The following is a 14,056-nucleotide window of genomic DNA, read 5'->3' as shown; positions in this document are numbered from 1 at the left end:
ATCGAAAACATTTCCAAAAAATTGTGTTTTCTCTTTCAATAATAAAAACTATTTAAAGGGATGCCTGTGTGGCTCAGTTGGTGAAGCGTCTGCCTTCGGCTGAGGCAGGTCATAATCCCAGGGTCCTAGGATCCACTGCTATGTCAGGATTCCTGCTCAGTGGGGAGTCTGCTTCTCCCTCTCCCTCTCTCCCCAGGGCTTGTGCACTCTCTCTTTCTCAAATAAAATCTTTTAAAAAAAGAAAACCATTTTAAGATGCTAAGAATGGCAATCTATCATGTGAATTTCTTTCATTCACTAAAACTTGAAACAGGCTTGTGGGGAGTGCATGTGTGTGTGTGTGTGTTTCAGATTCTGGCTGAAAAGTGCCAGCTCAAATCCTTGTCGTGCTGCTGAATTAAGCTGTTTCTTCACATTATGGTCTGGTAACTTACTCTCTGGAAAGGGCGGTATCTGGCTTACCCTTTGCGAGAAAGCAAAAGAGGAAAAAACAAATTTAATTACAGCTGAGTTGGACTCTCATCTTTTCACTGTGGGCCTTTATTTTTCATAAGATTTTAAGCTGGGCTTCCAGCTTAAAAAAAAAAAAAAAGTGTTTGTTCCTAGATCAAAAGAGAAATGGGCGACTTATGGGTAGGGTTAGGGACCTTATATTAAGTGGGCAAATTGGTGGCCAGATGCTAAGCATAAACTGCAATGTGGTTTGGTAAGGAGTCCAAGTTGAGTTTTCAAAGCACTTCTCTCTCCAGGGTCTGGCACCAGCTCAGAGAAAGCACACTGTTGTCCCTGAATGAGGAGGGCACTTTGAATGGCTCCAGCAAGAGGGAGAGAGAGTTAGGCAGACCAACAGAGAGACAAATACAGATATAGGGAAACACAGAACAGAGAGACCCAGACTGAACCAACAGGCATGGGTGAGCTGGAGTGGGGGTGACACTGGAGGTTTGGGTTAAACAAAGCAGACAGGCAGATGTGGGGAGAAAGAGGTAGACATAAATGGTTGTGGGGGAGGGAGAGAGAAAGAGACTGTAAGCAAGCATAAAAAGATGGATGCACTGAGCTTTCTTCCTCCTTATGCCTTGAACGTGTGCTACCACTGAAGGCAATGGCAGGATATTGGGGAAGCTAAGGTAGAGGACAGCTCTTTTAAAGTCTTCAAAATGGAGCGGCACATGGATGGCTCAGTTGGTCAGGCATCTGCCTTTGGCTCAGGTCATGATCCCAGGGTCCCGAGATCAAGCACCACACCACACCAGGCTCTCTGTTCAGCAGGGAGTCTACTCTTTCCTGCTGCTCCCCTTGCTAGTGCTCTCGCCCTACCCCGCCCCCAAACAAGCAAACAAAGTCTTCCAAAATGGAAAGCAACCAAGAATACTGAGCTTACAACCTGGGACTTATGCTGAGGTTTAAAAATAAATGTATGTACATGTTGACACCCAGGTACAAACCAAGTAGGAATTCAAAGCAAATAATTAGATCTTAAGTCATAAATAAATAATGCCTTGAAAATAACTAAAAATAATTCATATGCACAAGTGTCAAAGTTAGGGCACAAGCCTAAAAAGCTGTCAAAGCAAATTGTAACTTCGAACCATTCATTCAGGGGGGAAAAAATTTATAAGGATGTATGTCAAATTTTAAGTGCTTATTCCTGGAATTAGGGTCTATATTTTTAAAATTCTTTTGGATAGTTTCATTTTTCTATAATGACTATGGCTTACTTGATTACACTTTTGAAAAAAGAGAAATTTCATGTGGCATTCTAGCCTCAGTTTCATACATGCCAAAATACAGCAAGACATATTATCATCTATGAAGAAGTAATCAATCTGTTCCATTCTCAGTGTTCATCACATAAGAGCAGGCAAGAGCACCTAACAGCTATGAAGACCACTTCACAAACTTATTTTTGCTTAGGGCTCTTTTGTTAATGTTTTATAATTCAAACAACTGACTGATCAGAAGTCTCACCTTCGGCAATGTCAACAATAGTAGCCACTGTTTACTGGGCAGAAAACACATGTCAGGCATCATGCTGCATAATTTGCAGAGGTTATCTCATTCAGTCCTGACCATCTCTGTACAAAGCAGATACTGTTATGATCCCCATTTCCAGATAAGGAAGCCAAGACTTTATTTATTTTTTTTAAAGATTTTATTTATTTATTCATGATAGACATAGAGAGAGGCAGAGACACAGGCAGAGGGAGAAGCAGGCTCCATGTAGGGAGCCTGACGCGGGACTCGATCCCAGGACTCCAGGATGGCGCCCTGGGCCAAAGGCAAGCGCTAAACCGCTGAGCCACCCAGGGATCCCCCAGAAGCCAAGACTTTAAAGGACTTATGTGGGTTATCCAACATTACCCAACTAGTTAAGAGGCATAGTTGGGACACAATCCCAGGCAGGTTGACTCTAGCACCCAGGCTGGATCACACTATAACCCACCTGCTCTCAAGTGGTATTATTAACAAACCATAATATGTTGTCCAAAGGCAGGCAGAAGAGAGGGGCGAAGGTGAGGGTTGGGGCATGTAACGGTAAGAAGCCCATCTTCCCAGGTGCTCAGCAAAAGCAGGCTAACTGCCAGCACAAAAGACTGCAGAGGCTAAACACACAAGGTCGAGACAGAATTTTAGTAAATTCAGGAGAGGGATCCAGAATCTGTTTAAGGGAGAACCAGGTTGTTGTGGATTTCATCTTTCCATTTTGTAAGCTGCTATCCCTAAAGATTAGCTATGCATGTCAGCCAGTGTAGCTTTTTCTTTTTTGCTGGGGCGGGGGGTAGGGGGGGTGGGCAGTGTTTAAATCATCAGAGATGATTTAAAAGTGAATTTTTGTAGAAAGTGCCAAGCAGAGCTGTCTTTCTGGCTAAAAAGAAACATTTTACAAAGTTACAAGATGAGTCTGTTTTACTAAGAACCAGCAGGAGGGGCAGCATATACCTGTTCTATAGGATTACGCTGGCCCCCTCTGGACCAACACAATGCATGCTTATTGTCACTCTGGGCTCTGGAAGGTCATAGTCACCTTTCCAGCAGAGGCTCAGGGCTGTTGGGCACAGTCTTGACTTGGACTAAGTGACTAACCAGCCTGAAGAGAATCCAAACTAAAATAAAATGTCCCCTGAGAGTGTAAGAACTTCTGGAATCAGACAGATGGGTTCAAAGCCTTGCTCTGCCCCTGACCAGCTGGGTAATGCCTGACAATCACTGGATTCCACCCACCTTGGCAGCCCCTTCATCCGTTAAGCCTACCCGGCAGGGCTATTGGAAATTGAATGATGGAGTGTAGTCGAGCCCTAGCACAGGGACAATTATGGACCAGGCACCATAACACCACTCAGCAGACATGGAGACACGTGGCCCCCGGTCATTCAACTATAGATTTCTGTGAGAAAGGTGTGCATATGATCAAAGCAGCCAGAAGTCACCTACTACTAAACCTAACCCACTGTAAGTGATCTTCTCTGGCGTGGGACAGGTAGAGGCTTCATACTGGGTGTATATGTCTGTCAGTCCAGCAAGACACTAAGCTCTTCTCAGAAAAGCTCAGAGGAACAAGTTTTAAAATTCATTTAAAAATGAGTAAATTTACACCAACCAAAAAGAATGCTCATTCAAGCTAAAGTTATTTCATATACAAAAAGTTGGCTCATTTTCCTGACAGAAATAAGTAACTGTGGAAGAAGTGCAGGTGAATGGAATGGAATAAAGTGAAGATCAAGTCTCAAATTCAGCTTATATATTCAAAGGTGGAAATCTGAGGCAGATTATTGAAGAAATGACTCCTAAAACTCACAAATTTTCCTCTAAATGAAACTGACACTCCTGGATAGCTTTGGTTAGATAAGGTTACAAAGAGTGTGTACTCTGTACAGAAAGGCCTTATGAAAAATACCAATCAACACTTCAAGGAATGTATGATTTCATGGGGTCTCTGACAGCCCCAACCCACTAATACTCTATAACTGCTCTCTTTTAAACAAGGATTTTTAAATAAGTGTGTACAGAGCTATCAAAAGTTAAATGTGCATGTATGTATCATTTGGCTAGGCATAGCAAATAATAGCTGCATATAGCAAAAGGTTAGGTTTGGAAACTTAGGGTCATTCTTTAAGCAGGCTCTTCACAGAATTTATTAAGTTGTTTATTTTAACATCCAGGTTGAAAAATAACCATAAATGTGCTATTATCCAGCTCCCAATTAACACAAATTGTCATACTTCACTTTCAGGCTGCTAGACACAACTTGTGAGGTGTCAACTGGCATCAGCTGTCTGTCTTAAGAATGACCCCTAAAAAAACATCCAAGATCAGGAAACTATAAATCAAGACTACATATACATTTTTCAATTTGTAGAGCATCTTCCTTGCACATCTCCCTAGCTCCACATCAGTATTTTCCCTAGACTTTTGACATTCAAAGCTGAATCCCACTTTGGACCTTTTGTCATTTCTGCACATTATCTAGATTATCTACTTACTATATTTTTCAAGTTCAGCAGCTGACTAGGTATATGTAATTTCATATTATCCTAATAAGCATTATCTATAAAATCATGACTTGGCATCCAACACAGTAGTTTTTCTTTTTCCCTAATAACTTTTTTTTAAAGATATTATTTATTTGTTCATGAGAGACACCAAGAGAAAGGCAAAGATACAGGCAGAGGAAGAAGCAGGCTCCCTATGGGGAGCCCGATGCAGCACTTGGTCCCAGTATGCCCGAGCTAAAGGCAGACGCTCAACCACTGAGCCACTCATGTGCCCCTTACCTAATAACTATCATAAAAAATACTTGGCATCCTATCTAAATTCACAGCATGGACATGAAATCACTGCACGTGGACATGAAACATTTGATGATGTCTTCTCACTACTTTCATGGTCAACTTTTCCTTGTAAGTTTCCTTCTTGTAAAGGCACTCTCAAGCATCTGACCAGCAAATACGGTCCTAACCCACTTCCTGTCCTCACATATTCTCTTTAATCCTTGATCTGCTTTTTCCTTGATCTAACTTCTTTAGTATCCCCAGACACTCAATTAGACTCCTCCAGAGAGAGCCGGGTGTAGTCTAATGCTAAAAAAAAAAAAAAAAAAAAAAAAAAAAAAAAAAAAAAGCCAATCCATGAGACTGTCCCTGGAACATTCAAATCACAGGTTGAGGAATCCAAAGTTGACCTCTGACAGGCAGTGCCTCAAAGGACAATTAGCTAAAACTGGAGCTGGGGCGAAGCCTCAGGAAAGCATGCTTAGGTGGGTTACAAACGGCGCTGGAAAACAGAGAAGAAGAAAAAGTCTTTACCACAAAGCACTCAGCATCATTTCCACTAGAGAGATTTAATTGAAAAGGATGATTTCAACACTGGCTGCCCTAACAAATTAGTCTCCAACTGCGACTTCTGCCAAATGCATTTCTCCTCCCCCTAACGCAGAGGTGCTTTTAAATTAAAACATAAGGGGAAAGTGCAGAAGAGTCATTTATAGCACTTGGGCCACTTGAAACAACTTTTCACCAAAGGTCTATAATCAAATTATCAAGCTCTTCAAGTCAGTGCTTTATGACGGAAATAAAAGCCCCACTAAAGTATTCCGGGTCTCTTGGCATTTCCAGTCTCTGGGCAGGGTGCACACTGCAGCATCCCCATTCACACTAGCTGCATGAAAGAGAACAGATCACAAAGGGCAGATTACAAGGGAGAACAACTCCAACTCCAGTGGGGGAAGGGACAGGCGTGAATGGATTGTAAATAATGTTGCTAAGAAGGGAGCAGAAATATGGCAACTTCAAATAATCCTCTTGCCAGGAATTCTTCCCATGGGGAGGGACTGTTCTTTCTGTACTTTGCTTTCAAGTATGTGAGAAATACGAAAAACTTTCTACCTGGGGGTACTCCTACCCTGCCATCTTAACTTCTAGCCCTTTGCAAACATTGTTACAGTAACTTTTTTAAAAACCCAAGTACTTTATTAGAGGAGAGGAAACCCGAGAGAAAAAGAGGAGACGCTGAATGGTATTACAGGCAATTCTTGGTTGTACGTAATAACATCCCTTCTTCATAATCAGTGTCATAAAGCAGTTTGTTTTAAGGAAAAGTGAATCGTCTTAAAGATCTGTTCATCTCCTGATGTGGGCCCTTCCTATGCATCTGCAACTGTGTTCAAGGTGCAGACTCTGAGCTAAGGATTATCATGATCACACACAGGCACACACAGATGTTTTCGGTACAAGTACCTTTGGGGAAAAGGCTGCAGCTGCCTTGAGCAACATACAGCCACTGAACTCTAATTTCACAGCCACCATTTCTGACTATAAGATATCACACCACAAATGACATGCTGGCTGACACTTCTATGTTGCTAACAGTCACAAGGACTTCTCTCTGCCGTCCTCAGGAAGCACAGTGTTACCCAAAGGATACTAGCAGAGTGCAGCAAGCAATCACCCTGCCTGAAACAAACGTGATCTGAGTGGTATATGGCATTTCCCCCAAACTTACTCCCTGCTCTCTCTCACAGTCATCAATGACTTGAAATACTTGCATTCCTCAGATATCAACATGTGGGAAAAAAAAAAAAAGAGCCAAAACCAAAACTAGACCAATCTCCAGCTACTTCTGATTTAATCCTTCACTGGTTAGGGAAGGAAGCATCCTCCAGTTCGGGGAGTTCTCATTTGAGGTTTAGTCTTCCAATTCATTATATACCATGTACAGCTCAAGCATCAACATACTCAATCCATACCCAAACTTCTCTGTAGTCACATTTTGGGCTGAGGTCCCAAATGAAAGACACAAGGTTTTCATCAAAATGCAAACAGTAATCTAAAAAAAACTAAAGTATGCCTTTCCCACTCCAATCCAAATTTCTCTCACACACACACACACACACACACACACACACACACACACAGAAAGAGACAATTAAAAAGAACCCGGTAAAACTTAAGAGTTCTCCTTTTCATTGTTTTCATTCTGTTTATCTTTTAAAATGAAAACTGCTGTGCAGGAACCCCCACAGGGAACACTATTCCTAGGCCCAAAAGGAGTAGCAAGTCCAAGGTGCAATGGAATGCCAGCTCCATCTGCCATCGAGAGCTACACTGAGTCTAAGTCACATCCTTATTGGTTTTCCCCACTAATTTGGTATCCTTTTAATTTCAATTTATTCCGGATGGGGGAGGGAAGCAGACTGAACATGGGAACAACAGAAACCTCAAACTCAGAATACCGCTCCCCAAGCCTTCCTCATTAAGCACTCTGGTTAATAAGGAATGAGTGATTCATTACTTCACAATGCCAATGTTTTCAATGAATTTGTGGCACACATTTTTTTTTTTTTTTTTTTGAAAAGAGAAACAGTATCTGCCCCACCTTCGGGCTGGGGCTATCAGCTAATAAACATCAAAAGCAATATTCAAAAACGAAACCACAAACAGCAAAACTAAAACTGATGCGAAAGTTCTTAAAAAATAAATTTTAGGGAATTAACAGCAATTTGATTAAAGATTTAATTAAGACCTGCCGATATCGACAGACCTTCAAAGTGGTGGGAGCTAAATTTCAACCTCAATTAAAATTATCTGGTCAAGCTCATTAATGCATAGGCCATGAAAAGTGAATCTAGGGAAAGGTAAAGAACTCCACGGTCACCTCACCCACAGAAGCATGAGACAGGGCAACTTTGAGAACAGACTCCTAACAGCCAAAAACAATCAGCTGAGCTGCCCTAGCTACCTTGATAACAAAACTGAAAAAAATCATTCTTTCTGGCAGTCAGTATGTAATTAAATTTTTATACACTCAATTTAAGTTATTGAATGACTTTCCAGGGCTACTGTTTGTATTTTGAAGCTGTTCTTCCTCTTGACACAGTGTTCTGTTTGAAACTTTGCTGTGGATTTGAAGTATCTGACAAAACAGCTTTCAAACACATTCTACAGGAAACACTATGAACTGCCTGTCATAAAACCTCACTTACCACAAGTGAGATAAAAAACAAACAGTTAAAGCGTGTAACAGCGTTCCTCCATTTTTAGAGAGCAGCGTAACTAATGCTTTCCCTGTTTTGAGATACGGGAACTGTTTGGTGCAAACCTCAGCATTTTGTTGGAGTTAATAACAAACTAGACTCCTGTCTGCGTTTGAACTTTGTCCAGACCACTCAAATGACATTTCAGAATGGCTCCGGTGAAGGGCTTGCAGCAACTAATCCCCCTTGTTGCGATTACCCACTCTGATCCACTAGCTCTGCAGAGCTCACTCCCTCCACCAGTTCAGCAACATACAGCTCACGGCCTGCTGGCAGGGGAGGCCAAATGCCAGGAGGGAAGAGGCCTGCAGGAACTCTTCCCGCTCCGTTTGGTTCCATGTAACATTAGCAAGGACCTAACCCACCTCCCACAAGCTCATCCACAGCTGGGCCCAGAGCCAAGCCCAGCCTCTAGAAACTGCCTCCGAAAACTTACCCAGTGGAGCTTTCAGCCCTCGTGCGGAGGAAGGGCTGTTCTGGAGAGGCTTCTTGTCACCTTCCATTCACATAATCTGGCTGTGCTTCATTGCACACTTGCTACTGCAAGCTTGCATCATGACTTGGGTCTGCCCACCAACTCCAAATATGCTCCATGTTTGGTCTTATGTAACATTTGCTACTACTGTAAAAAGCACTTGAATTACAAAGGTCCTGGCAGATCAACAGAAAACAAGGGGTGGAGTCTAATTTCATCTAATATGGTCATACAAGGCGTCCTGGCTGGTGTAAATTAATCCTTCTATTTGAAAGGCAACTTACCAAAACTGGGGAAGATGGAACTTACGAATTTAACCTGCTAAAAAATGTGAATTTACTCACACCCTGATTTTTCTAAATACCTTTAAATGGATGCTGCTACCAGGTATATTAGAAAATTTACATGATTCATTATACAGCCTACATTTTAAGCCTCCACAAACCCAGAAGTTTTAAAGTTAATGCAATTTCTATAAAAATCAGCAGCCTCTCTCATCATTTCATTTCCCCATGATCTATACTTAAAAATAATTAAAACTTGTCATACCAAAGCTTATTTTTCCTTCCTAAATCTAGTAACAAAAATCTTAACCAATTTTCTATGCACATTTGTAAATACATCTAATTTCAGAAAGATATACACCTGATTGGGAATTTGGTGTTCAATCATTAGGTGACTGACTAAAGCTGAGACCTTTTATGCTTTTAATCCAAAAACTTTTCTAACTAATGGCTCTTTATAAACAGTGTCTTCCCGGTCTGTTTCCCTCTCTGACCCCTATTATACTCCCCACAAAACTACCCTCCTCTTCTCAATCCCCAAATCTTACTGTGAAATAAATATGGAAAAAAAGGCCAACTCTCCTGAGTTTTATGATGATAAAGGGTGCATACATAGATTTGGATGCCTGATAGTTCAGAATGAACACTTTTAAATGTCAAAGAGGCGGGGGCTGGGGGGGGCTGGAATTCCTCTACAGAATCCCATCACCCCATAGAGAATATCTGGCAAGAAGTCATGAATTATATGTGTGGAAAAGATTTGGCCTGGGACGGGTGGGAAAGAGTCGTGAGGCGTAGGAAATGGTTTCTATTAGACCAGACACAAATTCCAAATTTACTCTAAAACACAAGGATAGTAGCCACACTGCTTTATTTTCATGGCAAGCATTCAGATCCCAACCATGGCAAAAAAAGTAAGATCCAGAGGTTTTCCTGAAACCTACTTTTTTTTTTTTCCAGACTTCTCATATCACAAACAATGCCAAAACTATGGCAGTCCTTAAAAGACACCAGGAACACCAGGTAAGAGGCCTCAGCAGGTCTCAGAAGTGCAAGATAAGAAAATCTTACAAAAGTTTAGCAAAAATATGAAGTTTAGAGTTAATTCACCAAAAGTCTTCTTAAGTTGGAGGAAAAAAAATTTCATTGCTATCCTGATTGCAACAGGTCTTAGCATTGTTCACTGCACCCACCCGCCCTCCCCAAAGGGCAGCTGAGGAGTCTCTCCTTGATGTCATCAGCCACAGGACAAAGCTGAGATAAGAAGCCCTTTCTCAGACTAAGCTTCGGTTCCACATCACCGCACCTGTCAAGCCAGACCCCAGAATCCTCGCTCTTCTAGCACAAATGCTTGCCTTTCCACTGTTCCCTTTTGTAGATGGCGGTAGAACAAATTGGGGGAAAAATCATTAAAAATCCAGCCAATCCATGAGTTCCAAGAACCAAATCTTTTTGTAATTCTGATGAAAACTAGGGAGAATTTCTGCATACTTAATTGCTACGGTACAATCTATATTTAACTTCATAGTTAATTGATCCTTGAACAACGTGGGGGTTAGGGAGCCTGACCCCCCCATACCAAAGGGTCAAAAATCTAACTTTTGACTCCCCAAAAAGTTAATTATGAAAATCTACTATTGACAAGAAACCTTACTGTTAACATTGTTAATTAACACACATTTTCTATGTCATACATATTATGTACTGTTTTCTTAAAATGAGCTAAAGAAAATTATAAGGAAAAGAAAATACATTTACAGAACTGTACTTTATTTATTGAAAAAACTCCACACATAAATAGGTAAAATCTGCACAGCTCAAACCTATGTTGTTCAAAGGTCAATTGCATAAACAAGAGAGAAACAATTTAAACTTACTTTTAAGATCTATATCCAAAAAGGGATGAATGATAAGCCAGGAAAATATAATTTTGTACAGTAAGAATATATACAAATACACAAAGAATGGGCATAAAGCTTCAAATTAGATTTTTGAACACACACATTCTCTCTGAATGTCCTGAGTAAAATGTTTAAGCAAATACTTCAATACCACTTTGTTCTGCTTGAACAGCATTCTTATGATTTTCTACCAACCATCTCCCAATATCCTATCCAAATAAAGTTTATTTTCATACTAAGTTTCTCAGTGACAGCTCATATTTAAGTGTCTGGGTCTGGGGACATGGTCACATTTTCATTTTTCTTACGGAAAAAAAATTCAAAGACTACAGACTAAAAAAAGGCTACAGACTAAAATACCATTTTAATAGAATAACATCCATGCCTTACAGACCAAAAATTATAGGTATTGGCTGTGTTATGGATGGTGTGCATTCATCAATTTTATTCTGGTGGACAAAGGGAGTCCTGAACTAACAAAAATTCTTCTGTGAATGAGCCTGCTCACAGCAAACAAGCACACCAGCAGCAGCCAGGAAGGGCAGTGCCTCAAAGGTGTGGGTTTAGGGGACAGCCCGCAGTCTCATCACTTCCAGTTGTGCAGCCTAGGCCAAAAGCCTTCTGTCCCTCAGAGCCTGGGTCCTCTCCTGGGAAAGTGCCACGACTGCCTCTTCCCATTGGGCTGCGGTGAGGAGTAAGGAGGTAACGCACAGAATGCAGTGTCTGCCACCTTTTCAGTGCTCAATAAATGTTAGCTCTTATGGTTGAAATCAAGGAGAAATTAGATGGTGGGCATCAGTTCAAAGAAAGGTCAAAGAGGGAAAAGAGGTTCCTACTACAGGAATTAGTGACGTCACCAACAAATCTTGGGATTTCCTCAACAAACCCCTGAGAGGCCGGCAGGTGTCATCTGATTTTCAGCAGGGCAACCAACAGGCTGCTGGCAGCTGGGAAAGGCTGTGTTCCTGTCCTTGGTGGCAGCCAGTTCTCCAGTTTACAGAAGCCCAAGTCTTTACTGACTCCACTTCAGTGTCTCAGCAGGCCGGGCAAGTTATAATTGGCCTTAATTGGCACTTACAGGAGCTTTAACATTCCTTACCTGCTGCCAAGGAACACTTGAAAGGGGGAGAAAGTATTTTCAAACTTGGAAATACCAAGCAATTCATTCAGCTGTGGGCCTGGAAGCCTGCTATCCAGAATCAGATTAGCTTCACCAAGAAATGTTGCTACATTATTATCCAGTGCTCATTAGGTACTCATGCTGGATTAGGAAAGGTGGGAGATGAAGTTTAAATGGGGATAATTCACCTTGAGGGCTAATACCATGCAGCAGCCTTCCTATAGCTGGCATCATCTGATCTTCTGGTGGATGGCTCTTCAGGGCTCAGCCACACTTTGTGTGTGTATCCCTTTTCAACTGTTCTCATTGTTCAAAGGCAGGCAAATAAAGTAAGCATAACCTCATGGTTTGATTTACAAAGGCTTTATGTTAACCACAGTCCAACCTCAGTCCAGTCATTATTTGACACACAAGGTGAACACTGTTAAAAGGTGACCAGTCACACCAAATGCAAGGAGGATAATGAGATCAGAAACAAAACTGACAACAGATTAACTAACATCATCAGTCCTACAATTAAATCTACCCAAAACTGTTATCTTCCAGGAGCCTAAACATGTTGCTGAGAGGAATCCCAGCCTAGCAGACGCAGATTCTCCCCTAAGGTAAATTCCAAGTAGGATGAATAGAAATTTCCCACAGATGCCAGGAAAAATTGCTGATGACTGCTTAAATGAATATATTTTTTTTTTTAAATCACTGCTCGTTTTGAAAGATCTCCTTGCCTCATATCATTCCATATTACTCAAACTCAGAAGATATATGCCTGGTAGTAAAAACATTTGTGCTTGTTTCAGAAACTTAGTTCAAAGTCAAATTACAATCAATCACATCTGTGTGTATATGTGTGTGTATAAAACACTTTAAGATGCTTTAGAAAAAGAAACTGAATTTTAGAAAGATAAACAGAACATCTACTCCTGGTGGTGAAACTGTCATACATGTCTAAGATACAAAGTATTACAACCTTTGTGGAAAGCAATCTAGTAGCAGCTATTAACAATGCATATAGATATCCTTTCTGACCCAGGAATCCCTTCCTGAGACTCTAATCCCACAGAAACAAAACCACCACAGGAGTTAAAGATGTTACATATGTAGCAGGAGGGTTACTACTGCTTTGCTCCTGGAGGCAAAAAGCAGGAAATAAGTGTATGTCCAACAGGCAGAGGACTTCAAGGCGGAAGCTACTGCCTGGCCACACCTTAGAATAGTAAGCAACCATTAATAAGGGGGGATTCATTTTATATCTTGGCCTGTGAATGAATTCTCTTGTGGTATTGTTGAGTAGGAAAGAAGCAGAAGTGTATAATAATAGAATCCATTTTCCATAAAACTATGACCAAAAGTCCTTAACTAATAAATCACAGGATATGTGCCCAAATTCATTAGCATGAGAAAAAATATAGTATATACTAAGTTAGGTACTAACACTTTCTATATATATATATATATATAATATAGAAATGTACTAAGGTACTAATACTGTACTAAGTTACATAGATGGTTTACAGAAAGAGAAGACTGTTATAGTTAGAAAGGGTGGGCAAGCAGAAAGAGCCAATAAAATAAGTAGGCTAAACCGAAAATAGCATATTTGAGATCATGTTTGTGTATCTATGTAAAAATATGTTTATATATTTAATATATTCATGCATATTCAAAAATCCACAAAGAAACTAACAAATTTTTGTTCTTAAAGAATGCACTGTGAAAGGAGCTAGAGAAAAATTTAGGCAGCCTTAAATTCTGGTATTACATCAAACAAGGAGATCCTGATTAGGGCTCCTATTTCATTTGTTTGGCTAAGCCAACTGAGATTCAAGTAGCACAATTGAGCACACTAAGAATCACAAAGAAAAAAGGCCTATTAGCCACTCTGGTGAAACAATATTTTAACATTCTAAAGCTCACTACAGGGACGCCTGCGTGGCTCAGCGGTTGAACATCTGCCTTCAGCTCAGGGTGTGATCCTGGGTTCTTGGGATCAAGTCCCACATCAGGCTCCCTTCTTTCTCTGCCTGTGTCTCTCATGAATAAATAAAATCTAAAAGTAAAATAAAAAGCTCACTACAAATCTTCAGTAGACATTCTAACAATCTTTTGAAAATATCAAGCATAAGAAGCAATAAACAAATTTCATTCCAGAGTTTGTTTCTGGCCTTAGGAGACTACTGATCAAGAACTCTTATCGTGTATGATTAGGGATTTACTGCTTTTAACTTTTAAAACGGAGATAATTTC

General features: G+C 40.6%; 1 protein-coding gene across 7 annotated transcripts in view; it reads right to left on the bottom strand.

The window, feature by feature from the left end:
- ATXN7 (ataxin 7) overlaps nt 1-14,056 on the bottom strand; it is a 143,252-nt gene that overhangs the window by 30,938 nt on the left and 98,258 nt on the right. Inside the window, exon 1 of one of the 7 annotated variants that reach the window (XM_041764450.1) lies at nt 8,469-9,218. The exons of the other annotated variants lie outside the window; for them this stretch is intronic. Coding sequence (XP_041620384.1) covers nt 8,469-8,535 — 67 coding nt within the window. The 5' untranslated portion in view covers nt 8,536-9,218. Of the gene's footprint in view, nt 1-8,468; nt 9,219-14,056 lie in introns of those variants that run through there. 7 annotated transcript variants of the gene reach the window in all.

This window comes from Vulpes lagopus, chromosome 7, assembly GCF_018345385.1.
Source record: "Vulpes lagopus strain Blue_001 chromosome 7, ASM1834538v1, whole genome shotgun sequence".
Lineage (NCBI taxonomy): Eukaryota > Metazoa > Chordata > Mammalia > Carnivora > Canidae > Vulpes > Vulpes lagopus.
Note: the sequence above shows the minus strand (reverse complement) of the source record. Positions and strands in the feature narration are given on the sequence as shown.